Raw genomic sequence first — 24400 nt, 5'->3', positions numbered from 1 at the left:
TACAGTCCATTGTTGAGCGCGTGCAAGCGTTCATGTATCGGAAGAAATACAACACATCATAATGGACACAGCTAAGCTTGCCTTGCATTGTGTCTGAAGAAACTCGGTTGTACAATTTGTTGCATCGACTCCGTCAACACGAGTCACCCGGTTTGTTGTCCTCTATGACAACTCATCGAACCCAGCGTTTCGAGCTGGACTTTCTTCCCACCAGCTAAATTGTCCAGCTGGCTCATCCAAGGGCCTGTCGCTTTGGAGGTCTACATACTAAGTACTCGTCAGTGGAGCTCTTCTCGGGGGAATGTCAGAGCTATGTGCGCCTACGTTCTATGAATTGATTCCCTATGTCTGGTATGTGGAGCGAGTGGTCGACTTTGAGACTTTCCCGTCTACTTTCATGATAGAGTACAAAGGTTTCCTTAGCATAGGCTGCAACTCTCTTTTACGAAGTAGTGGCTGATGGCCGTCATAGTGGTTGGCTTGACAATAAATAGATGGGCCCGCGTCAAGGCCTGCGAGAACTTGAGGGAGACTCTCAAAAGGAAAGAGTAGCTAGTGTTCCAGCCGGCCCCCAGTTACAGCAATAAATAGAATCGTCTGGCTCTGCTCCGGCTGGGAAACGGGCATGCCGAGGAGAATATGATCAACCTCAAGGCCAGCTAAAGGAAACCTTGGTATTTTGAGATACTTGGTTCCAAAGGGCGAACCAGAACCAGGTCTTGTAACCCTTCTTATGAAATGCTTCGTCGATATCGTCCCGCTGAAGCGTGCCATCCTTGATGGAAGGGTATTGATTTGCCCGGCGTGATTGCTTGCAGTGCCGTCATTCGCTACGGTTTGCGGGAAAGAAAACAAGATGAATTGATTGGGCGAGAATGCATTCTATTGGTCTGCTGAAGCTGCTGCCTAGCTAATAGCTTGAAAGTGTTCGCCGCGTCTTCTATTCAATTCGAAGTATCGGGCTGACGACTTTCTCGTTAGAACTTCCGTGCTATGCAAATTGACCACTTGCAGGATAGCATCAGTCTCCAGAGTTGACATCGCTTGTGATAAAACCTTGTACAAGTATTGACTATTAGCAAACACACCAAGGACGGCGCAACCGTTCCACGCAATGTTGACTAACCTCTGTCGCATTTGGTCGCGCGTTTGATTATTAGTTTTGAACCTGTTTCTTCTTCATCGGCTAGTCGTCGGGTAATATTGCGGAGCTCGGCGAAAAGATACTTCACAAAAATAATAATTTTGCAGCACAGGGATTCAACCTCGTTGCTAGCTACTCCTCGCTGGGAGCATATATGCGAAGTCTTGCTCATGAGGCTGTGCTTCTGGCTGTTGTCGCCACGTTGCTGGCATGTGCGAGAAGGAACTTGCAACATGTGAGGGTGAGCTTGCAAGCCTTTGTCCAGCCATCGTCTTGCGCGATTCCCAGCTTGATGCTCACTTCTCCAATCTTATCGCCCTCAATTTTGTACGGGAGGGAGAGCGTGCTTGTTGACTGTTGGGTCTGCCGTTGTACATGTGCGCCCAGCTGCCTCACCAACTCAAGAAACGCAACCATGGCATTATCAAACTTGCGGTGCATAAATGTAAGACCTAATGGCATATCTCCGGAGCTGTACAGCTCCAAAACGTGCTTCTTGGGAGGCGCTTGCATGGCCCGAGAGCCGAGGCGACTCGAAGATGGGCTGGGAACGTCATAACGAATGATCTTGGAGGTGCTTCCCATTGGTTGCGGATCATATCCGTGAAATTTATAGTCCAGTTTTTCAGCCACGGTAACGAGTAGTAGAAGAGCGTGACCCCAGGCTGCGTTGATCTCTGGCCAGTCCACAGGCTTATTAGAGAGCCTTCCGAGTCTAAGGTTATTGATGGTGGCAAAGCTGCCATCATGGCTGATGCAAAACGTATCGTTGTAGACGTTTGAGCGCTGGAGTTTTTCGAGAAGCTGCGAGTCATGGCTGTATTTGGCGTTGATGCTGTCTCTCTCTGACTGAAAATCGGCCATTTTCGTTGCAAAAGCGTTGCGTTCTCTCCAAAAAGCCTCCTCCTCCTTGTCAAGCTGGCGGGCATCTTCTTCAAGAGCCAAAATTTCCTCGTCGAGGGCATCTTTTTCCCTTTCTAGCCGTCGCAACACATCCATGGCAGCAATCCTATCCTTTTCGGCTTTTCGGAGCCGGTCCTGGCGAGCCTTTATCTCATCTGGACCGGGACGTTCAGTTCTTACTCGTCGAAGGTGCTGTACATATGCGTCGCGTTCCTTCGATGAAGCTTCCAGCTTTCTTTGCAATCCATCAATTAACAAATCTGTACACTCGACGCAGACGGGGTGATCGATATCGGATCTTGCGGAGAGAATTTCGAATAGTCTATTAATCCTATCCATTTCGTCGCCGCTTGAAGGCTGTTGGCTGGTGGGAGTCGACTCTTGCGTGGAGCTTGACCTTTTGGCCGGTGCCGGTGCAGCTGCTGGTAACTCCTTGACAGGCGGTTGAGGATGGCCAACTTGAGACTCGGTCAGGTAGATGAATGACATAGCCGAGTCCCGTGGGTGGCTGCCATGATATCTTTTGAAGGTTGGCTGACCCGAGTTTTGCGACACCCGATCGTAAAGAGACTTTCTGGTCTGTTCCTGCGACTGCAAGAGGGACGATCGAGGCTCTGGTTGGCGTTTGGAAGCTTGTTGCGCCGTTGCTGCTGGAGGGCGATAAGTGGTTAAAGACATATGTGACAAAACGATATCGAGTAACCTTACATATAAGCAAATCGTACGCGGCTGGATTGAGGCCCTCAAGAGAGCCGTCCAGCTTCAGTGGCTGCCGACATTTTTGGCAGAACATGACGGCAAAGTGTGTGCGGTCATACGCCCACGAGGAGCCGGCGGCGCCGAGAGAGGTGGAGAGAGATGCTGGCACGGGGTTTTTCAAAATGAAGTGCTGCACAGACGGCGCATGGAGATGAACATCGACGTCAACGTGGTGGTTTGACTGACAGTGAGCTTAAGTGTTGGGGCACTGTGTGGAGACGATGCCAGCCCCATCTTCGCGCGTCCCATGACTAATGCATTAGGCGTCCGCGGCATCATTGGCCGACTGCTGGCGCGCGCCTGCTGACATGGGACGGTGCCGAGCTCTTGCCTGCTGGTCACTTAACGCGCGCCATTCGACTCTTTTGGACGCGTTGACCCAACATTGAATTCGACCCTCGAAATTTGTTTGTCAGTAGGTCAGACCCTTTACCAAACTATACTCCTCACAGCTCGAGGTTCAAGCATTGTCCAGTGCTGCATTCCCTGGATATTGACACTCTCACCACGCCACATGGGTTGCACAATTACTACAGTGAGCCACCATGGAACCCCAAGTCAAGCGGCGGCGACTGGGCGAGCATCCTCAGTTGTGGGATGACGACGCGGACGGGGATGACGAGGACTGGGAGGAGTATGACGAAGACGACCACAGTGATAATGGACAGGCAGCTCTCGGGGAACGAGAAGGCTCCGTTGAGCAGGATGACGGCTACCAGCTTGCTATTGAGAAAGCTTATGCCGACAATCGGTTTCGAGCTACCATGGCCCGTATTTTCGAGAAATATGGCCGTGACTTTGAGGGAATCGGCGACGAGATCGACCTATGTACCGGAGAAATCGTCGTTAACAATGGTCACATTGAAAACATGCGTAATGAGGTCGACGTTGGAGATGATCCTCGGAGCCCCAACGGAAACGTTGACAACGACCACCGTGACGACGACGAGGAGAATTTCGATGATGGTGGCGCAATCTTACCAGATGATCGTCCAGAAGATGAGAGGGGTCCATATTACTCCCGTGAATTGGGAGCTGATGACACTTTGCATGACGACGACGACGCGAGCCAAAGCTGGACGAGCGATGCAGACGACACCAAACTCCCACCGGGCAATGTGCAGCTCCAGAGGCTGCAGCAACCGTTCAGTCCGGAGTCTGTGGACGCAATATCTGGATATGATCTAAAATCTGATGGGAGTCCAAGCTTGATCTCCGGACTTTATGGCGGCGGAGGTTTGCGGTACGCCTCATCTTTGGGCGAGTTCGGGGCATCGCCCCTTGCTCTGGGGCCGTGGGACACGTTGCCTCAAGCGCAGGAACGATATGAATTTCCCAAGCAGGATGGCTCCGGTTCTATTTGGGCTCCTGACTACCGCTTTAATGACAACGAACCTGAACATCGTCCTGCTATCAGAGCACGGTTAGGCCCGTCAAGGGCGAGGCCGACGACAGCTAAAAGGCCCAAGGCTCTCCTTGCCCCATGGGCTGGAAAGGGAGGAAGGGAAAGGCCTACAGCGTCGCATAAACGAACAGTCAATGCGCCTAAACAACACTATGATAAGCTTGGGAAGCAAATGATGCCTTTGGGGAACCTCTCTTGGGTCGAGACCATGGAGGAGAGTGACACCATCGATGATGCCGTCTTCTCATCAGCAGAGGCACCCTTGTCTTCGGACACAGGCGACATGACCGACGAAATGCCACAGCCGAAGCCGACGAGTGCGTCAGAACCCGCCTCGAGAATCATACCTGATTCCCAGGATTCGTATGCTTCTCTAGGAAATCAGCCCACTCAATCCAGTGCCAAATCGAAACCCCCGCAGCCTCCCAAGTCTAAACAGCGAGATTACAAATCCGCCTGTGTGCTCTCAGACGATGAATCACCTCTATATTCGCCACTGGTGGAATCAAGTAGTACCACGAATCCCACGACATCTGCCAGGGCACTCCCCAACGCGACTGCTGTCCCGGCTTCTAATGCTAATGCTGATGGCACAGTAGTCAAACGGGGGCGAGGGAGACCTAGGAAATATCCTCCTGGCTATCGGCCCCCTCGGACCTATCGAAGGAAACCCAAGGCTCCCTTGTCTGAACTACCCGGCTTGACAAGACCTCTTATTGTACCGACCATGCCAAACATGTCATTCATGCCCACAATGTCAACTGCACCAACCGCACAGGCAACTATGCAGCCAAGGACACAACAAATTCGATCAGAAACAGTTCCACAGGTGAAAAGAAAGAGAGGCCGGCCTAGAAAATATCCTCTACCTGGGACTGTGCCACAACAGAGTCCGAAGAGTTCCTCCGATAAGCGATGTCAACAGCCCAAGGGCCAGGAACCTTTCCTTCAAACCTTTCAGCCTAGTTTCCAGCAGCAAGGGTTTCAGTATCCATTGAATCCCTTGTTCCAGCAGCCTCTTTTTCAATTTCCTCAGCAAGGGTCTTACCAGCCTTGGTACCCTTTGCAGCAGTCATATATCCAGCATCCCATGTTCCAATTTCCACAGCGAATTGTGCAACAGCCGATCCAACAGCTCTGGCAACAACCTATCATACCATATCGCCCAGCCCAACCACTGTCGCCGTCCCAGCCGGTGAAGAGAAAACGAGGACGACCGAGAAAATACCCTGTCAAGTTTGACTCGGTCTACCCTGGCTATGTGATGAACCGCAAGAGAAGTGCCTCTAAGAAAGCGTACGAAGAGTTCTCATCGCACCAGCAACTACCCGGTCTGCAGAACAGCATGACTGCTCTTCTTAGTGGACAGTCGGGCCGTACGATGGTATCGGAGGACGCATGGTATGGCGTTGCCCGGCAGCTTGCGCAAGATATCGCATGTCTTCAAGGCGGGTCTTTGTTCGAAAGTCAGTTTCAAGCTGGGCCCCCGACGTCGATCGAGAGGACCTCTCGGTCATCGTCAGAGGAGGCCGGAACCCCTGAGACCGACTCCTTTTCATCCCCGGAAACGGGCGATGAGCCTGCACGCATCACAGAACTACCAGAAGTCAGTAACATTGACGTTGCATCAACCACACATCAAGGCTCTCACATCGAGGCTGCTGTCTCTTTTCTGGATGACATGCCAGTACCTGATCAAGGATCTATTGAGTCGTATTCAATCGACCGGAGCATGCCTGATCCCGCATCAACAGAGTGTCCTCCGGCTGAACGCGATATATTTGACCAGGCATCACCTGAATCCGTCCCTTTTGATTCCGATTTGATTGATCCTGCTTTGATCGATCCTGCTTTAACCGAGCAAGCATCTGTGGATCTTTCTGCAGCAGAGCTGGGTGCGAGTGAGCCCGCTCCAGCTTTGACGGATTCAGACACCTTCGACCCAACTTGTATAGATCCCGCCTTACTATTGGAAGATTCTGATTCACCTATGGAAGATGATGATGGAGGATTTGTCGTGACGCAGTCGCCGGTGAAGAGCGTGACAGGGGGTGCCCAGCCAACCCCTTCACCACCGAGTCCGCCGCCCAGCATGAGAAGGTCATCACCATTGAAAGGTGAAGGGCGTTGTACTCCCTCTCCAGCACCTGAGCACAATGTCGATCGCCACACCCCAACCTCTCTCGAGTCTGCCAAAGATAGCAAGCCCTTACGGTATGGGCCAGATGCTTTTGACCTTCCATCGTCGCCAGAGCCTTTGAACAATCGCATTGCGACAAGAGATGCGCGAGAGAAGGGGCCAGTTTTGGAGCCAGAAGAGACTTTGGATTATTCCTCTTCTCTTTCCTTACAAGGCGCTCCCGACTTCGTTGGCGCCGACGGGGAAAATGGCCAAGCCTGCACACCGGCAACAGAACGCCCACCAGAGTTGCCTCCAATAGTAATAGTCGACACGGCAATAAAAGATTCGATTGTCAGTGAGCAAGGATCGTCAACGAGCAACGAGAAATCTGTCGAAACGGCAGCTGCCTCCCTTGAGGTTGTACCCAAAGCAGTGGACGATTGCCAACGACTAGTTACTGAGCCTCAAAAGTCGTCGGAACAACCAATTCTTCAGCCATCACAACCAAAAGAAAGGCAGGAAGATGACCAGGCTGCTTCAGGAGCAGAGACGAAATCGTCACCCAAGACGATCACGAGTCCTCGAACGCCAGAGCCGCAAAAGCCAGTTGAGCTTACAAACCAAACTCCAAGGAAATTGCCTGAAAGACGCTCCCCCAAGGTACCCAGGTCTGCAGAGAGATGCGCCCCTATTTTTGCGGAGTCTCCCATCTTTGTCAAGTCACCTACTCGTAGTCCTCCAAACAATGAAAGCCCTCTCAGTAAGCGACGCACGACAGAAAGGCGAACGATGGGAGAGCTCAAGAAAGCAATATTGGAACCGCGGCAAAGGGTATCGACGCCGAAACAGGTAGTGCAGAAGCCAAAGCCTAAACCCGTGGAGCCGGGGATTTCTCGTCAATCAACAACTGCTAAACCAAGGACAAGATTACCGGATGTTCCCGTGCTACACCCTCCAAGAATAACCAGGACAGACCGGTCGTCTGTGTCGAGGTCAACCATGTCGACGTCAAGCGTGTCAAATCCATCAGTGTCCAAAACATCGACGTCCCAGGACAAGAGCTCAACGGCTCTTAAAAAGCCAAATTCAAGACGTTCACTCCTGTCATTGGTTTCAGGCGCCGGCGACGACAACAAACAAGGTGGAGATGACGAGGTTGATGAGCTGGACAGTTTGGCAAAATCCAAATCGTCATCGTCGACAAGGTCAAACTCAACCTGCCAAACGAATGTGTCTCGAGACAGAATTGGGAAATCGACGGTGTCGATCAAGGACACAGAGTCGAAGTCTAGAAGGGAGAGGCCTCAGAAGGACAAGCTCCAGCAGGAGAAGCTTCCCAAAGATAGGATCGACGGGCAAGAAAAGGACAAAGGGAAAAAGCAGAAACGACGCCGTACAGATGGGTCGCGCTCAAAGTCGGCATCAACTTCTGGTCGTAGTAAGGAGTGCGGCGTTGATGGATATACCTGTAACAGGGATTTTTGTTTTACTTGCCTATGATGTTGGGTCTCACATGGAGCACAATTGCATAGGAATGGTGTACTTGGTAGTGGGCAATCGCAATTGATTAAAGTTATTATTTCAAGGTATCAGTATTCAGACAGTCGACATCATCACAACTAGATCAATTGCAGACGCTTAATGTTCTTTCCAATGCCAATTATGGCGGGCGCTGCTACTGCTATCAGTAAACAAAACACTAAAAAAAACACCAGGGCTGGCCTGGACGCCCTGAATAGAACATTGACAAAGTAATAAAAGGGGGAAACAGGATACCCCTATTTCCTCCCCACCGCTGCTATTTCACATTCTGGACTTTTTTCTTTGCTACTTTCTCCGTAACGCCTTGCGACTGCCGGGGCAAGATGGAAATAAAACCCGTGACTCCTCTGCCTGCCCTACCGCTTCGGTGTAGAAAGAAGCCCCTTACTGATATAATGCCCATGCTCTTAGTGCGCTGTATGTCATCTATAAATAGCTGACTATAGGTACTCATATCCTGTTCCCCGAGGCGTCAGTCGTCTAAGCAATGTGGTAATTTTCGACTTTGATCTTTCGAGTCGGAAAAGTCCAATCTCTTCAAGCAAGTTTATGTGACTATCCTTGCTTGAAAGAGGAAGGAGATGGCGAGGTCCAATAAATTGCTCCAGCTGGACGACATGTCGAGAGAGCATGAGAGTTTCAGAAGCCGAGACCCAAGCTGGAGTTCCTGGTGGTGGTAGCTATGACTGCTGGGTGCAGTTGAGGCCCTAGGCTTTATATGCACCATTGGGACCGGGGTTGGCCAGATGCTGCTTGAAGACCTCGGGATCCCGGACTGGGTCAAAGTAAGGGTGGGCTTGGGCCTCCTTTGCGGTGAGCCGTTCCTGCAGCAGCCGTAGTTAGAATGGATTATCCATGACGTGTTCCACGAAGGGTGTGCGGGCGGAGAGGGACTTACTTGGTGGTCATATCGCAACAGCTTATCGAGGAAGTCGATGGCTTCGTTAGAGACAAAACGCTGATTCTCGGATGTCACGAAGCTGTGCCAAGGTTTCTTTTGGAACCGGCCAAGGATGTCGTCGTACTGTGAATCCAACTCAATTTCGTACTTATCAAGGTAGTCGAAGAGCTCGTCGGTTCCGAGCACCTTGGCAATCTTCACCAACTGGTCCGAATTACTGTTTCCGTGGAAGAAGGGCTCCTTGCGGAAGATCATGGAGGCAAACATGGCGCCCAAGCTCCACATGTCAAGGCTGTAGTCGTACTCCTGAAAATCGACCAAGAGTTCGGGGCCCTTGAAGTAACGTGAAGCAACGCGCACGTTGTACTCGGTCCCAGGGTGATAAAATTCGGCTAGACCCCAATCAATGAGACGCAACTAGACGAGAAGGGAAAGCAAAAAAAAAAAAAAAGGTGTTAGCAAAAGGATCAGTCTCCAATGGTCCACAAGTGTTGCTATGCTGCCTGGGATTCGGCCGAGCAGACGAATCCTTCAAGACGTACTTTTCTGTTTTCATGATCGATCATAACGTTATGAGGCTTCACATCTCTGTGCATGATTCCCTTGCTGTGACAAAAGTCCAGGGCCTTCAACAATTCGTGAATGTAGAACCGCACATCGAGGTCATTGAATTTGGGATACAGGCTGCGGAAATCGATGTTGTTGACATATTCGAATATCAAAGATGGTGTCTTACTCTGCCAAGACGAAGAGAAAGCAAGTCCCAATGCGTCAGCGAAAATTCGCAAAAGTATTCCTGTACGATACGAGGCAGCGTAGCGCGGTGAAGAGAGGGAGAGCCAGAATCGAATCGGGGTTTGAAAGAAAAAGATGACGGGGGGAAAAAAAAATCTAACCTGTGAGTCTCTGACGACATCCAGCAGGGCCACGACATTGGGGCCGCCAGCCAAGTTCTGCAGAATCTTGATTTCGCGCTTGATCTTCTTCTTCTTAACAGGCTTGAGAACTTTGATGACGCATTTCTGATAATTGACAACATTAATGCCCTCGAAGACTTCGGAATATTTGCCGCGGCCTGTGTAGATGAGGTTAACGATGCAGCCATGCAATGCAGCAGTGCGGCGGGAGACGGCAAAAAGGACGGACGCACCGATCTTTCTCACGACCTCATAGTTCTCCAAGACTCCCCAGCCTGTGTCTCGCGCACGTCAGCGGTTGAAGCCGGGGGTTTGTAAAACAATCAAGTACATCATGGCAACCCACTGATATTGACACTGTCGTAGTCCCAGTAGCTGCGGGGCATGTTCTGGTTGACATCTGCGTAGACGCGCGCCATGCTGCCTGTGCGCGGAGGCGTCGCAATGGGTGCGGCGCTGACAATGAATGTATGTATGCTATGAGGGGGCGAGGGCTGGCTGTGCTGCGTGATGGTGCGAGAGGAATGGCCGGCGCAGAACCTCGACGTCGAGTGCCGTTTCAAAGGCCGCGAGATGCGTGGAGGAGGGAGGAGGTTGGACGGGTCGAGGCTCAAGGTTTGGCGTTGGAGGTTTCGACCTTGGTGCACACTGTTTGAAGGGCAACAGCGAGGCAAAGGTGGGATGGCACTCCTGCCACTCCTGAGTCCTGCCACTTGGGCCCACTCTCGGCCGCTCTTCGCTCCTTTAATTGGCTGCGACGCCGCCTCATCCACTGATTGACGGAGCGACAGCCGCTGCAGCAAAAAGGTTGCCCTTGGATTGAACTCGGCCGCGTGGTTTGCAAAAACACCAACGTATTCATTGCGCGGCTCGGAATGAGCATAGAGATTTATCGTCATCATTATTCACCTTTTCATAACCCATCTACTATTTATTCCATACACCGCGCAGTGGCTTTTCAATCGTCTGCTCACGCAACGAGGAAGCTTCTAAGCCTCTGCCACATGATGCCCAACCAGAGCATCGACACATCCTTTCAATCACACAATGAGGATAACTGTCGTCCTCCGAATCCTCCTTCATTCAGTGGTTCCTAGTAAAAAATAGTTAGGCGGCAGATTCCTTTGGGCATGTGTAGTGACGCAGTTGGCTGATACTCGCCCTCAGAGAGAAGATTAAATCACTCGTCATGTCCTGATTTGCGCAGCCATCTTCATTTGAACAAGAGTACAAATAAATCATCTGTCTGCAATCTGGATCTGACTAAGGATGACGATACAAGGAGTTTCATCATGTTGGACTCGGCAAAAAGAAGTGTGTAAAAATATCAATGTAGACATGAATATGCGGGCGTCATTGACTTACCTCAGCATCAGGACTCGATTTATAGCCATTGCCTCAATCGTAATCCAAGGAATCCAGTCCAGCATCCACAACGTCCCATGTACGTTTCCTCAAGTCAGGCTTAGGCTTCTCTTGCTTGTCCTTCCTGGCCTTTTTCTTCCTTTTCTTGCTGCTGCGCGTTGCGTGGGTGGCTACGCCGTCATGTTCCGTTGAGGGCCCCTGACTTTGTGAAGTCACGTTGCCTTTATTGCCCATCAATTTTGATGATTTGGCCTGCTCCTGTCGACGGTCGAGGTCTCTTAATTCGGAGTGCCGGAATATCTCAATTTGTTCGTCCGTCAAGGTGCGCTTCACTCCGTCCTCATAGTAGCCGAGGCCGTCATCGACTTCGCCCTCCCAGCCCTCCTCGTCATTATTTTCATCTACCTCTTTCCTTTCTGTGAGATTCAAAAAATCAGAGCCAAATCTGGCTACAGCATCGGCGGAAAAGTGGCTCTGATGGAAGTCGAGCAGTTGGTTCTTCAAGAATTAGCACCTCTAGCAGCGCTCGCCGTCGCGTCAATGGTATACTAACATGCGAAATTTGCAAGCTGCCTACCAAGCCTTGACAATTTTCGTCCCCTGATGCCGCCATTCTAGTGTGCATAATCGATGCTAATATCAAGGCTCAAGTCGGCAGCAACCGATGGAAGAAATGGCGACAATGCCAAGCCTGAGCTCTCGGCTGGCATCTGCCAGTGGCATCGTATGCAGCGCAGACGGAGGATCTCTAACGCATGCAAGAATGGCAGCATCCTTGAACATTCAAGAGTCCCGTGGTGTCGCGTGAAAACGAGGTATAGCAGCGATGGATCAAAAAATGGTCACCCGACCGACCGGAACGCGTCCATGCATGGAGCATATGACGGTGTAGTGGGGCAAAAAAAAAGAAAAAAAAAAGGGAAAAAACGTGTTGGGTGCAAAACCACTGATGATGAGCGGTCAGCTAGACTTTAGGAGGGCGAGAGCACTTTCGAATGCGCGGACTACTTCCTCATCTTGATTGAATCCAAGGTTAGTTTTGAAGGTACATTGGCAAGTAGAGACTTACAGTGCTTTTGTTTCTGGGCCATTTTTTCTTCAGCCAGGTTTACAAATCGCCCTCTAGTGCGCAGTCTCTTGACAGCCCGATCATTATCGTGCGCTGACGCCGCAGATGCCCAGACTCGAAAATACTGGCCATGCATAATTAATTAACCATGCCATGGGGAATATCAATCATGGTGAGGCTCCTACCTTGGCGAGAGCTTCAGCCTCATTGAGAATCTCCATTTCTTCCTCGTCGGCTTCTTGCAATGCCTTCTCGTACCTTGACTCGAAATAATCCCAGTCGAAAGGAGGCACATCCGCTGGAGGTGGACTGGGAGAAGACGTGCTGTAGTGATTGTTTTTCCGCTCCTCTGTCGGATGATCCTGCGGTTGGGCCTGCGGTTGAACCTGCGCTGCCACGTCCGATATAGTTATCGTATCGTCACCACCACCAGCAGCCTGCTCGTCTTGGTCTTCAACGGGACATGCTTCGATGGACTCATTGGCCGGAGACCCGGGTGGTGAGTGAGGTGATGACATGTTGATGATAAAGAGGCGATGCTCAGAAAGCTCTGGGCGGAGCGACGATGTTTCAAAGGCTCGCCTACTATGGAGACGAATGGGATTCAAGGCGCGAGCCGACAAGATCCAACACAATCAAGCCAGTTCCAATCTCATGACCGCGTCGCGGGTGGCGTTAACCGGCAGCTCACAAGGGAAAAAGGATTTTGTCTACGCTTCACAGAGCAGAGCCCTACCGTCAACGTTTGATCATGATAAAGGGTCAGAGACTGATTAGTGCATTGATGATGCGCGCCGTGATTGGCTGGCAGCAACCATTCTCGCTAGCGGAGCATTTGGCCCAATGCTCCTGGAAAGAGCGACAAGCCTCCCCGCTGCACCATCGCAGCAGGACGCTGGCGTCGTGCCTGCCTTGTGGCGTCATCCCGAACTTGGCCTGCACCCCACGTTTTTGTCCTTCACTTCTCACCTCGTGACCGCCTCAGTTAAATTTCCACTCACCTGCTTAGCAGCCCATGAGCATCGCGCGCGCACAACTCGGTGGAGCCTTCATCTTTCTCTCATTGAGCACTTTGCCCGACCTCTCCAAATGCAGCCGTTATCTAGTCCGTGACAGCCTCTTTACAGCAGGTGGCAGGAGACGAAGACTACCTCAGCATGGAGTGCGACATCTGTCACCGGGACCATGATGCCCAGAAGCTTCCATTTCTCTGCGCATTCGATGCTCGCAATAGCTTGTACGAGCTTCGCATAAATAGTTTGGAAGCCCTTCTTGAAAATGAAAGTCTCCAGGGACAGGTCAATGAGTTCTACGCCAAGTCGAGCAAGAACAGCCACGGCGACATCGAACAGTGTGCGGCAACGCGGCACATGGAGGAGGACCGGACTGATGAAATCCTCGCCTCGGCCAACAAACTGAACGAAGAGATACAGGCAGCCAGGGAAGAAATTCGAACACGAAAGGCCGCGCTATCTCGCAGAAGATCCGACTTGGCATCCGCTTCAGGCGGCTTAGCAGAACGTCGGGTAAAGCAGCAACAAGAGTTGGATAAGTCGGCTCAAGTGGCCAGGTTTCGGTGGGCTCAGAGGGCTGAAGCCACTGCCAACACTCGCGCGTTTCTGTGTACTCAGGCAATCAGACTATACGGACTCAAGAGAACGAAGAAGGCGGGGTCTGCCCGATACGAATACCAGCTTGGTAGAGTGCCTATTATCGACTTGGTTGCCATGGATTGTACGTACAATTCACCCCGCCCTCTCTAACAGGTCGTCAAGACTTTTCTGGTCAAGAGGGAATGTCCTTGACTGACACTTCACAGCCTACACCCCAGAGGTTATATCCACTTCCCTTGCTCATGTGACTCACATCTTGATGCTTGTGTGCCATTATCTCTCTATTCGGCTGCCAGCCGAAATAACGCTTCCGCATCGAGATTATCCCCGACCGACAATTTTCAATCTCAACAATTCGTATCAGCACTCTCATGTATCATTTCCTAGTTTCTCGGGAGGATCTCCATCTCACTCTCGGGAAACGGACTCTCAACGAGTTCCGAGGCCAAGGCCGCTGTTTGTCGACAGGTCTCCGGCACAGCTCCTAAAGGAAGATCCATCCACGCACTCCTTTTTTCTCGAAGGTGTCACTCTGTTGGCGTACAACATAGCTTGGCTATGTTACTGCCAAGGGGTGTCTGTCGGTGATCCGAGTAATTTCGAAGATGTTTGCAATATGGGACGTAATCTCTATAGCTTTCTAATGAGTGCCCAGGCGCACGACTTTCATCCTATTAATGTAAAGGTCCCGGGCTGGGGACCGAACGGTGAGGAGGTGGAAGAAGAAAGCCAGGGGAACTGGCTTGGTCGATTTTCCCACGGTGCAACATTCTACTTCCTGGGTGGTCACGAAGGAACCGAGTTGATTCGAAGTTTGAAGCTGCCAAGTCCGATGAAGTTGGCAGATAGATTAAAGAAGAAGCTTGTTGGGGACGCGCCAGCTCCGGATTGGGAGATTCTGGATGACGATGCCTGGAAAATCGAAGACTTGCCGGGGGCTGATTCTGGTGCCACAAGTGCTCAAAATGTCCTGGACAAGTCTACCCATGCAAAGTCAACTCCTCGCTCTGGGACCAATGGTTGGACCAAGGTTAAGCATAGATGATGGCATACAGGATGCGAAAGCCCTGCATGAGTGTAATGAAAGCAGGTACATCGTTCTATATACTCCCGACAGTGCCATCTCTGTGCATAATACATCGAAGATCCCGTCATTACTGTCACGTGTCATCAGCTGCGGTTTCTTCGCTCTCCTTTTTCGCTCTTAGCCTCGCTCTAAGCTCCTTTATTGGAATAATCTGTGTTGTTTTCCGCTCGTTTGTATTCTCTCCCCATTTGGTCGTTTGTGTACTTGTAGAGCATGGTCGGTTTAGGTTCGCCATTCTCTCATGCGGTCTCAACTGTTCATCCCTTTCTGTAGACCCTCTAGATGGAGTTCCATGCGGCGATGGGGGGGCTCTTCTTATTTTTTCATGGAATATCCTGGGAGGTCGGCTTTTACTCTTCCTTGGAGCCTTCTTCCTCTGTAGTCCCTTAGTCCCCAGGGCAACTGGTGACCTAGCTGTTTGCGACCATGTATTCAGGTCAGCAATGGATTGGGAAGGCGACCCATTGTGCATAGAGTTGCCACTGGGAAGAATGACGCCTTCTGACTTGGGCTGAGTAGACTCGTCTTGCTCAGGCTCCGGCGTCTTTGTCGATGACTGCAGCGCGGCAGGACGGGAGGTGTTTTCAATGGGTGTCACGGGGCAATCCACGGCCACGGGACTGACTGAATCTCTATCCTTTGGCCCTATTGGCTTGACATTCTCTTGAGAGGATGAAACAACCACGTGCTCTTTGGGGGTTCTAACAGATCTTTCTGGGATCTCCTGTTCCGGAGTTGATTTTCGTGCAGATGAAGAATCGGAGGATGAAGAATCGGAGGCTTCTCCAGAGAATGGCCCCGGCCTCTGGCCAGGCTTATCCCGAAGTTCAAGATCGCTCGGTCGCGGAGCAAATAGAGCCAATTCATCATCAGATTCTGCCGTACTCTTTTTAAAGTTGCGCCTCTGTTTGCGAGCCTTAGAACCATCGTCTTTTTCTTGTATATCGTGGCCATGAGACGTAGATGGATAATTTGAACGGTCGGAGACATTGTCCGAAGAACCTGCTTTGACTACCTCGTCGTTGCTTACCAGATCATCCGCGACGTCTTTACGACGACGTAAGATGATATTCCCCTTCCTCTTATTTTGTTTCAGTGCGTTCGGCACGTTCCGTATGCGAGAATCTGCCCGATATGCTGACTTGAGTCCTTTTCGCACCAATTCATCTTCTTGGCGCTGAATTTTTTCGAAATTGAAGCTTGTCTTCTCATTGACTTGATCAAGGCCTGTTTCCTGAAGCGTAGGGGGGAGGAGCGAATTGATGATGGTCCAATCGAATATCGGACTTGGTTTCCGACTTTTACGAGCTTCAGGATTTCGTACAGCAGACAGGGCCTCTTGCTCGCCACCAATGGTTGTCAATGTCTTCTTTCCATTTTTGAAATCAAGAATCTTGTCATCTCGACCGGCTGTATCAATGTTGCCTATGACGACTGTTTCAGCACCCGTCGGTTGAGTGTGACTATCCTGGCTGAGGGCCATGCTGGGATTCTGAGGCGGATGAACTTGTGCCATGTCATTCTCCTTTGCCTCTTTCGAAGATTTTCGGGTTGTTTCCATGTGTTCCGGTGGTTCAGTTTGCCCATCATGGAACTTTGCGCCGAGTCCATGTACGCATTTGCCAGACTCATCCCCTATCTGCACCAAAAGCTCCTCCAGCGAGAGTTTGAAATCCAATTCATCTCCCGGGTTCTGGTCGACTTGGTATACTGGAACAGTATTATTGAACTGTTTCTCGGAGTGGATAGTGGCATTGTCATGATGTATTGTCACAGGAGCCGGTTGTTCAGGAAACTTCGTCAACGTCTGTTTTTCAGCATTGGTTGTTCGCGTGGCTTGCTCTGAGTGACGTAAATCCATTTGGCTCATCTGCTGCGGTGCACTGTGATCAAGGGGCTGCCCATCGGGTGTTCCAGCAATTGTGACCTTTTGAGCCGATTGATCAACTACCACGGGCGTTTCCATGACAAGACCTTTTGGTTTGATGACAAGATCTTCTGGTTTGCGGATACAGGTAGCCATTTCGATGTTCTGCTTCGCATCTTGAACATCATGTATCACCGTGTCAATGGCATCACCACATGCTCCCCGTTCTGAGTCCCAATACTGATCCCAATCCGGCGCATCAGGCATCTCGCAATCTGTCTGAGCGTCAATATTCATCTCATCGCTCTTTTCGTGGAATTTGGGGTCCTGAAAGTCAGTCATACCTAGGTCATCATCTAACTGGAAGGCCCATTCCAGCTGCTTGGCGGAATCTCCTTCTCCCTCTATGTCATCCAAATCGCTCTGTGGCCACTTCTGAGATATTATCTCACCAGATTCTGAACAAATTTCAGGCTTTTTTGAGACGTCTTCTTGGGCAAGGTCGCAGTCATCGACAGCAGGAAGGGGTATATCTCCCGGCGAAGCTGGCAGCTGGATCAGCGCGGCCTTCCGCGTCTCTCCTTGCTTTTTTATGACTCTATTTAGATCTCTGCCGCCTCTGAGCGTGTCAGGCACAGACTTGGGCGCGATATTGGTCTCCGCGGAATGAGCTAATGACTTCTGTGCAGCATTTTGAATCTCGTCGGGAACAATTTTGTGTGCTTCAATAGGTATAGCTTCAATTTCGGAATTTTCATAGACCTCCTCCGAAACATACCTGATTTCGGATCGGTTAGCCTCGAAAATGGACTGTTGCTGCTCTATAGGGCTAGGTGTTGGTTGAGCTGTTGACAAGGACAAGGTTTCCAAACGGTTCGCCGAGTTTTCCAGCTTGTCGAGACCGGCCTTGCAGACATGGTGTTGCTCTTCCGTACATTCTTTCGCTCTAGTATCATCGGCGTTTAGCTCGATTTTTACATTAACCATATTGATAGTTGAAAGGTTTAGTCCCTCAGAGGCTCGTACACATGTTGCCTCTCCTTTTTGGCAGTTGAGAATCTCAGGAGACGAAAGAACCTCCGTCCCCTTGTCCACACGAGTCTCAATCGTCAATTCAGGCGATGGAATACCTGCAATCATTTCACACTCATCGTGGAGGCCACAGCGCTCCCCCAAGTCGTCGACTAAGTCTCTTCGGTCGTAAATAGGGACAGGCAGGTAGTTTAACTGTATGCCCTTGCTGCGCAGAACCTCAGCCGCCAATTTCAGCTGATTGGGCCCAGCAGAATCGTAATACTCCAAAATCAACACATGCCTCGGCGGCTTTCGTCTTCCGTTCTCGTCATACTTTTTTGCCGTCGGTTGGCCATCAAGTCCAAGCGACAAATGGTGAACCAAAAAGCTTTTCGTTGCCTAGGGGCCGCCTTTGTTTCCTTTTCATCTGGTTGCTGCAGTACCTATCCCAGTCCGAACGCATATTGCTATTCTTTCGTGACAACACGGGGTGTCTCGCCCAGCGATTGATATTTGTGTCAATATTATGGAGGTGACTTTCGTGCAACAAGAGACGGAAGACATGATCAACAGCTGTTTTTGGAGGTGTGGGTTTATAGCACTCGACAACATATTCCGACAAGCTGATGTCGACGTCGAAGGCATAGTTGAAACCGAGGGCAGCCTTCGCATATAGGCCTCTCGGAAGGCTTGTTAACTGATACGCAGTTCGGCACAAGATTGGTGCCGCGAGACAGTACCACAGTTGATATAAATCAGCCGAGGTGAACCAGACTCCAGCTGGTCTGCCCCTCGTCGTGAAATCAAGGGGATTGTGGTCGGGAAGAAACACAAGCCAAGCGGCCAAACCCGCAAGGATGGGGATGCGGCTTTTAAAAATATATCGAACGTAGGGGTAGTAAAGCGGAATCCAAACGATGTTCAGAAGCCTCCAGATCAACCACGAAAGGCGAAGAACAATAAAAAATAAGACTTGGAGGAAAATCGCTCTCAAACTAAGTCGTTTTTCCACTGGTATAGTTGCGCATGGCAAGGTCTCTGGTAATTGATCCATGTGAAGGCTGTTAAGCAATCGATCAGCCCGCTCAATCTCATCGAAGAGGGGGCTTTCTTCGTTCCAAAACATGTTGTAAGAGAGTTCATAATGACAGCGCAAGAAAAGTCAAAGGGTAGAATTGTATTGAGATTGCCGGGTGCTGGGCAATCATGGTAGCCTTGTCTGTCGAGTTTTTCAGTGAGAGGTATCTTCAAGAGAGAAAATAAAAATGCAAAGCGACAGAGGAGGAGAAGGGTCGAGAAATCCGTATTAGACCTTGGAACCCGGGTTACAGTCAAGCGACATTGGGCCATGATTGTCCAGCTCGAGACGAGTTCAGAGCCAATGCACAGCATCTGGATGGTGTTTGCGCGAGCGCCTAGATGGGTGAAAAGTAGACGAACAAAGGATACATTAGTCTTTAGGAGGGCGGCAACAAACCACAGGGACAATGAATCGTGCATGGATGGTGGTTGTTCATTTGGTGTTTGGGAACTGCCCAACTTGAATCTGGATGTATGGCCGACGATACGGGAGTACGGAGTACATAGAGGCCAGGGCCAAGGCTGCACAAAGAAAGGCCTGCATAAAGAGCTGCATAATAAGTACCTATGTACTTCAGTAGATAGGGCCAGCTTAAGTACGCAGGCTTTTCTTGTTCAGTCTCCCTCACCAACGTCGACCTTTCAACGTCTGAATGTCTGAATGTTCACTGATCGATTCCATGTTGCATAGAAGAATGCGCGCCGGCACCTTTCACCACAGTAGTTTGTCATCCGAAGTCCGACATATTGCCATGGCAAACGATTAGAGTCGTGAACGAACTCGCCACCGAATAGGACTCTCGAGCAACCACCCTGATCACCAGACTTGCTACACTTGCAAGCGAGGGCGATAGAAAATCAGACAAAGTTCGAGACAAGCCCACGAGGGCTTAGACGGGGTCCGTGAAGAGTCATACATTACACGGATGTTCACATGCTCACCCGCCGTGCCTGGGCCATCGCTCGCAGGAGACAAATGAATAGCTTCAATAAAGATATATGATAAGAACAGTAGTGTTGGTATGTCGCTTGCATGTCAATGCGCTCCCCGTTACGTATGCCTATCCCGAAAACTCCCGAGTCCCCGTCCGAAAATATAATACTTCCATGTCAACCCAACCCGTCATCAGTCATTACTGCGTCACGCTAGACATTTGCTTTTTACCTCTCGCGATTAATCTCTGCTGAAGTTCAACCAGCACATCGCTCCAATCATCCCCCTTGTCCCCCAGCTTATCGCCAATCTTGCTCGACAGGAACTCCCCCACCTTATTCACGTTGAAGTGTTCGCCGTAAACAACCTTGACTTGCGCAGAGATTTCGACATCAACTCCCTTAGTTGCGCTGTGACCATGGAGATGCAGGGTCGTCTCAATTCTTGTTCGAAGTGGCGTCAACAGCAATGAGCTCGTTACGGCAACACTCGAATCAGACGTCTTGGTCACGTAGGTCGGGAAAGTGATGTTCACCGTATGAAGCTGCAAGGCCAAAAAGCGCGCCTTGTCCCAGGCGTTGCGAACAATATTCAGCAGATCCAAAATCTTTGTCCGACTCTGTGGCAGCGCGCGAACGTGATCTCTAATACACTGAAGGAAGAATTCCTTTTCTGCCGTCTTTGATTGCAGGCGGCCGTTCATGTTGTCCCCGATATACCACAGATCGATTCGAGAATTCTTTCGATGCGGCTGAAATGAGGCAACGTCGAAAACAACCTCGATTTCTCGTCTATAAGTCATGGAAAGATTTGTACCTGACAGGCCAGTTACGCCCCAGCCATATTCTTTCTCAAGAGCATCGACGCGAGCTGTTTGCAAGTCAGTAAATGAGTTTCGCGCCTGGTCATCATCCATATCAGCGCAACTTACATTTGAGGTTTTCGACCTCGCTGCCAGTCCAGCCACGACATGCTTCTCGAACCTTTTCGGACTGTTGGATCCTAGTCACGAGATTCTGCTTCTTTGCAGCAACGTCTTCGACCTCCGATGTAGAGGACTCGAGTTGCTCTCGGAACTCTTCAATCAGTCTTTTCTTGGCGTCAATATCCGCATCCAAGTCCGTCAACTCATCTCTCGCAGCCTGCAGCTCAGCCGGATCACAATCCGCAAGCTCCTTGGCTGCTTCATCCAGATTGCCGCTCTCTTCTTCTAATCGTTCGTATCTTTCCAACACACCGGGCAAAACTGCTGATAACAAGTCCTCTCTTTCCTTGATCATCTTTTCATCGGCGTCCATACCTTGAGCGATAGTCATGAGACCCTCTTTCAGACCCTCTTGAAGCTTCATCCTCCACTCGTACCACATTGCTTTGCTCAGCAGTCTGGCATGCGTCTTGACGTTCTTGAACTGATTGTCCATAAGCGCTTTGACATCGGACGTGGCACACATGTACTCGTGAAATAATGGCGGATTGACCTCGAAAGTCTCTTCCTCAATCTCTTTCACCATGCGTCTGCCTTCAGCTATGTAGTTCTTGAGTTCTCTGCACGAGTGTTGGTATAGCTCCAGCATAGGGACAGTACAAGCACCTGCAACGACGCAACGCTCAAGCGACATGTCATCCTCTCCATCGCCAGATGATCCATCCTGGCGTCTCTTGGGCGCAACTGTGTGACGTCGCTTGGTTGTTGTCAGTTCCATGAAGCGAATTGATGTCATGTTCAAGAAGTCTTGAAGATGTATCCTCTCATTGTCAACGTCCGGCTTCAGTATTTCGGTGTCTATACCATGAGACTGGTCAAAGTTGACTTCGTGAACAGTTTGGCTCTCTCTTAGATTTTGGAAAAGCCCTGGTCGTCGTGGCATCGTGGCTGAATCTTTCTTCAGTGGTGAGGAAAGAGAACACGTTGTGTTACCCCCTTGAGGTTCAAGGCTCTTCCGAGGCGCTCTCGTGAGTCTTCCGGTGGTTTCAGCTACAGACGGCGGTTGCTGTAGCTTAATATTTTTGACAGGACTGGCATTGTGCCCCTTAAGCCTTTTCACCCCGTCATCCTCTTCCGAATCCTCATCATCGTCTAGTTCTAGTGGTCGCTTTCCCAGAAGACCCTTGGCGCTTCCAACATGAAGACTCTTCCTCCCTTTCAGGGCATTTCGTTTCGGGCTCAAGCTGTCAATCATTTCTCTCAGATTGAGTGTAGCTTCTCTGTCCTCTTGTGGCCCATCGACTTCACGCTCAAGTATCTTTCGTCGGTTCTCCTTTTCTTCCTCGACTTTACGCTCCCTATCAATCTCTTCCTCCATCGTCTTAGGATCCTCAAATGCCCCCTCTCGCTTGCCCGGGATAAAATCTGTAGCGCTGTCGCTAATGGAGCTACGTCTCTCAAGTAACGCGGTCACTTTCGGTGATCCAAGTCCGCTTTTGTCAGCTCCAACTCCTGACAAACGACGAGTCTGTGGTGTCAACACTATAGTTGGCGTTCTTCCTCCAGTTTTCCCATCATTTCGAAACAATGAGTGTCTTGGCGTCAAAGATTTGGTTGGCGACTGGCACTGGTCTAACTGGGCAACTCCCCTACCTCGAGGCGTCGTGGATCCTAGGCTCTTGCTTTTAGGTCCACGTGCCATAGCCCTAGCGGCTGCGGCTTGGGCTCTGGGTGGTGAGGGTTTAGGTGGTGATGGCGTTGGCGTCCTGAGCGGAGATGATATCGTGTCTGGTGTTTGCGGCCCAGTGCTTCGGTGCAATTCTTTCCCGCCGAAGGCAGTCAAACCAGGGCTTTCAAGCTTGGTGCTCGGGGACGCATTTTGAGACATTCCAGATAATCGAGAACTTCGCCGAGTCGGTGTCTTTTGCGAGATAACTGCCATGATCCCTCGCTTTGGGCTATTTGGCTTGTCGTCTTTTCCCTCCGTTGCTCTCTTTTCGAGACTTCGGGAGGTGGCATCACCGTTGGCAATAATCCCCCCAAGAGCAGTCGTTATATCCATACCCATAGTCTCGTCTCCTTGAACAGTATGGTCGCCTTCATGCATATTACAGGGAAGGATATTGCCATATCCAACGGTCATATCCATGGTAGCATCTTCCATTCCGGCTTCCCCCTGTCGATTCAGAGTATGTCGTCGACCAGTATTGGCACTGGATGGGTTTGCTGACGGGAGGACACCGCCCATAGCTGCGGTAAACTCCATTGAAAAATCTTCGTTCGTATCAGACTCATCTTGGTACACAGTCTGCGGTTGGTAAATCCTACCGACTGCAGTTGTGAATTCCATTGCTGCCTCCGTTGAGGCGTCGTCTTGGGCAACTGGCTCGCCCTTTCCTTCCGACAAGATTCCCCCGAGTGCCTGAGTGATATCCATAGTTAGACCTTCATGGCTATCAAATTCTTCCGGTTCTTGCGACTTGATGATTCGTCCCACAGCGCCTGTCATGTCCATGTCCATGTCCACGTCCATTTCTATCCCTTCCTCTTGCTGAGACATCAAATCGCTTGCCCCCTGAGCAGAAGTCGAGGCATTACTCTTCTTTACCCAGCCAAAAGATGGAATGACCTCTTCATCATCATCCAGCTTGTCATTATCGTCATCATCAAGTCGTTGCGTACCGGCCCTCTGTGCAGCCATTCTCAGAGCGCGATCAAGAGTCGACGATTCGTCGTCAGACCCATACCGCTCAGACGCAACAGTGGTCCCAGTGACTTCTTCTGTCTCGATTGTCATCATTGTTCCGTCATCTGAGTCACCGCTAGAGCCACTGTCTTCCTCAATCTCTTCTACGGCGTCGGGTGGCTCTGAGTCGGAACTATAAATGGTTGATGTGAGGGTATCATCGTCGGTATTATGGAAGTTTAGAGGTGGGAGTTCCGAGTTTCTTCTGTTGGACCTTTGATCATCAGGCGATTTTACTGCTCCTGATGATTCGGCTCCCCTGAATGATGATGCTCTTCGCGATGAGTCTGTAGAAGTAGTCGAATCTTGCATATATTCTATTTCGTGAAAAGTATGCAACGTAGCCTCGGCAGCAAAGGATACCCTCCTGTTCGCCAAGGACTTGCGCCGAGCGTCTCTTCGCTCTCTTTCATCTCGTTCTCGCGCAGCGGCTTGCTGCTCCTCCTCGGTTTTGAGCGCCACCTTGGAGCCACTTGTGCTGTCATCATTGGAGGAAATCAAAGACTTCGTTGAGTCTCGAGACTCGTTTGGATTTCTCGTGCGCCGGCTTTCATTTTTTAGAGGTGGAATATCCTGCACGGAGTATATAGTTGGCTTAAGAATCGACCTCGGCTTTGCGGGTGCAGCGATAGACTAAGCTACATGTTAGATGCATTCCATGAATCTCATGCGAAAGTGGCATACTCACTGCGCGGCGGTTCCCTGTTGCATGTTTCAACGCATCGAGCCCCCCAGGGCCCATACTCTTGCTTCTTGACTTCTTGCGATCGTCAGCCAGCGTGCGGGCAACGTCAACTGTCGCATTTTCTTTGTCAACAGTGCGTTTCATTTCTGCGTTGGCTCCGACGGATTTCCTAACTCGCCGCATCGAAGGCACTGTGACCTCATTTGGAGGTGCCATTATGACGACGCGTCGGGGCCTGTCGCGGCGCCGTTGTAAGTGAAGTTATCGCGAACAGTCCATACGATGAGTCGCGATTCGCCGTTGTTTGTTTACTTCCAGGAGC

At 50.6% G+C, this 24400-nt stretch overlaps 7 protein-coding genes across 7 annotated transcripts; 2 read left to right on the top strand and 5 right to left on the bottom strand.

Moving 5' to 3' along the window:
• Positions 1 to 1312: 1312 nt before the first annotated feature.
• Positions 1313 to 2536, bottom strand: MAM_05278 (Autophagy-related protein 6; the record flags this gene model as incomplete). Its single annotated transcript, XM_040824076.1, has 1 exon — positions 1313 to 2536. One exon carries the CDS (start codon positions 2534 to 2536, stop codon positions 1313 to 1315), a length of 1224 nt encoding a protein of 407 aa, XP_040677788.1.
• Positions 2537 to 3351: 815 nt separating this feature from the next.
• Positions 3352 to 7409, top strand: MAM_05277 (Myb-like DNA-binding domain protein; the record flags this gene model as incomplete). Its single annotated transcript, XM_040824075.1, has 2 exons — positions 3352 to 7164; positions 7254 to 7409. 2 exons carry the CDS (start codon positions 3352 to 3354, stop codon positions 7407 to 7409), a joined length of 3969 nt encoding a protein of 1322 aa, XP_040677787.1.
• A 1173-nt stretch (positions 7410 to 8582) lies between these two features.
• On the bottom strand, positions 8583 to 10112 carry MAM_05276 (Casein kinase II, alpha chain (CK II alpha subunit); the record flags this gene model as incomplete). The annotated part of the gene is made up of 5 exons (XM_040824074.1): positions 8583 to 8699; positions 8774 to 9193; positions 9319 to 9513; positions 9673 to 9968; positions 10040 to 10112. 5 exons carry the CDS (start codon positions 10110 to 10112, stop codon positions 8583 to 8585), a joined length of 1101 nt encoding a protein of 366 aa, XP_040677786.1.
• Positions 10113 to 11091: 979 nt separating this feature from the next.
• On the bottom strand, positions 11092 to 12645 carry MAM_05275 (uncharacterized protein; the record flags this gene model as incomplete). Its single annotated transcript, XM_040824073.1, has 2 exons — positions 11092 to 11556; positions 12313 to 12645. 2 exons carry the CDS (start codon positions 12643 to 12645, stop codon positions 11092 to 11094), a joined length of 798 nt encoding a protein of 265 aa, XP_040677785.1.
• A 639-nt stretch (positions 12646 to 13284) lies between these two features.
• MAM_05274 (UV radiation resistance protein/autophagy-related protein 14) lies at positions 13285 to 14785 on the top strand (the record flags this gene model as incomplete). Its single annotated transcript, XM_040824072.1, has 3 exons — positions 13285 to 13861; positions 13947 to 14005; positions 14396 to 14785. The coding sequence occupies 3 exons, from the start codon at positions 13285 to 13287 to the stop codon at positions 14783 to 14785; spliced, it is 1026 nt and encodes a 341-aa protein (XP_040677784.1).
• A 115-nt stretch (positions 14786 to 14900) lies between these two features.
• On the bottom strand, positions 14901 to 17681 carry MAM_05273 (uncharacterized protein; the record flags this gene model as incomplete). Its single annotated transcript, XM_040824071.1, has 1 exon — positions 14901 to 17681. The coding sequence occupies one exon, from the start codon at positions 17679 to 17681 to the stop codon at positions 14901 to 14903; it is 2781 nt and encodes a 926-aa protein (XP_040677783.1).
• A 2240-nt stretch (positions 17682 to 19921) lies between these two features.
• Positions 19922 to 24294, bottom strand: MAM_05272 (chromosome segregation protein; the record flags this gene model as incomplete). The annotated part of the gene is made up of 3 exons (XM_040824070.1): positions 19922 to 20592; positions 20654 to 24026; positions 24082 to 24294. 3 exons carry the CDS (start codon positions 24292 to 24294, stop codon positions 19922 to 19924), a joined length of 4257 nt encoding a protein of 1418 aa, XP_040677782.1.
• Between the last annotated feature and the right edge of the window lie 106 nt (positions 24295 to 24400).

Source organism: Metarhizium album, assembly GCF_000804445.1.
Source record: "Metarhizium album ARSEF 1941 chromosome Unknown scaffold_13, whole genome shotgun sequence".
In the NCBI taxonomy this organism is placed as follows: domain Eukaryota; kingdom Fungi; phylum Ascomycota; class Sordariomycetes; order Hypocreales; family Clavicipitaceae; genus Metarhizium; species Metarhizium album.
The sequence above is the reverse complement of the archived record's forward strand: the minus strand, read 5'-3'. Positions and strand labels throughout refer to the sequence as shown.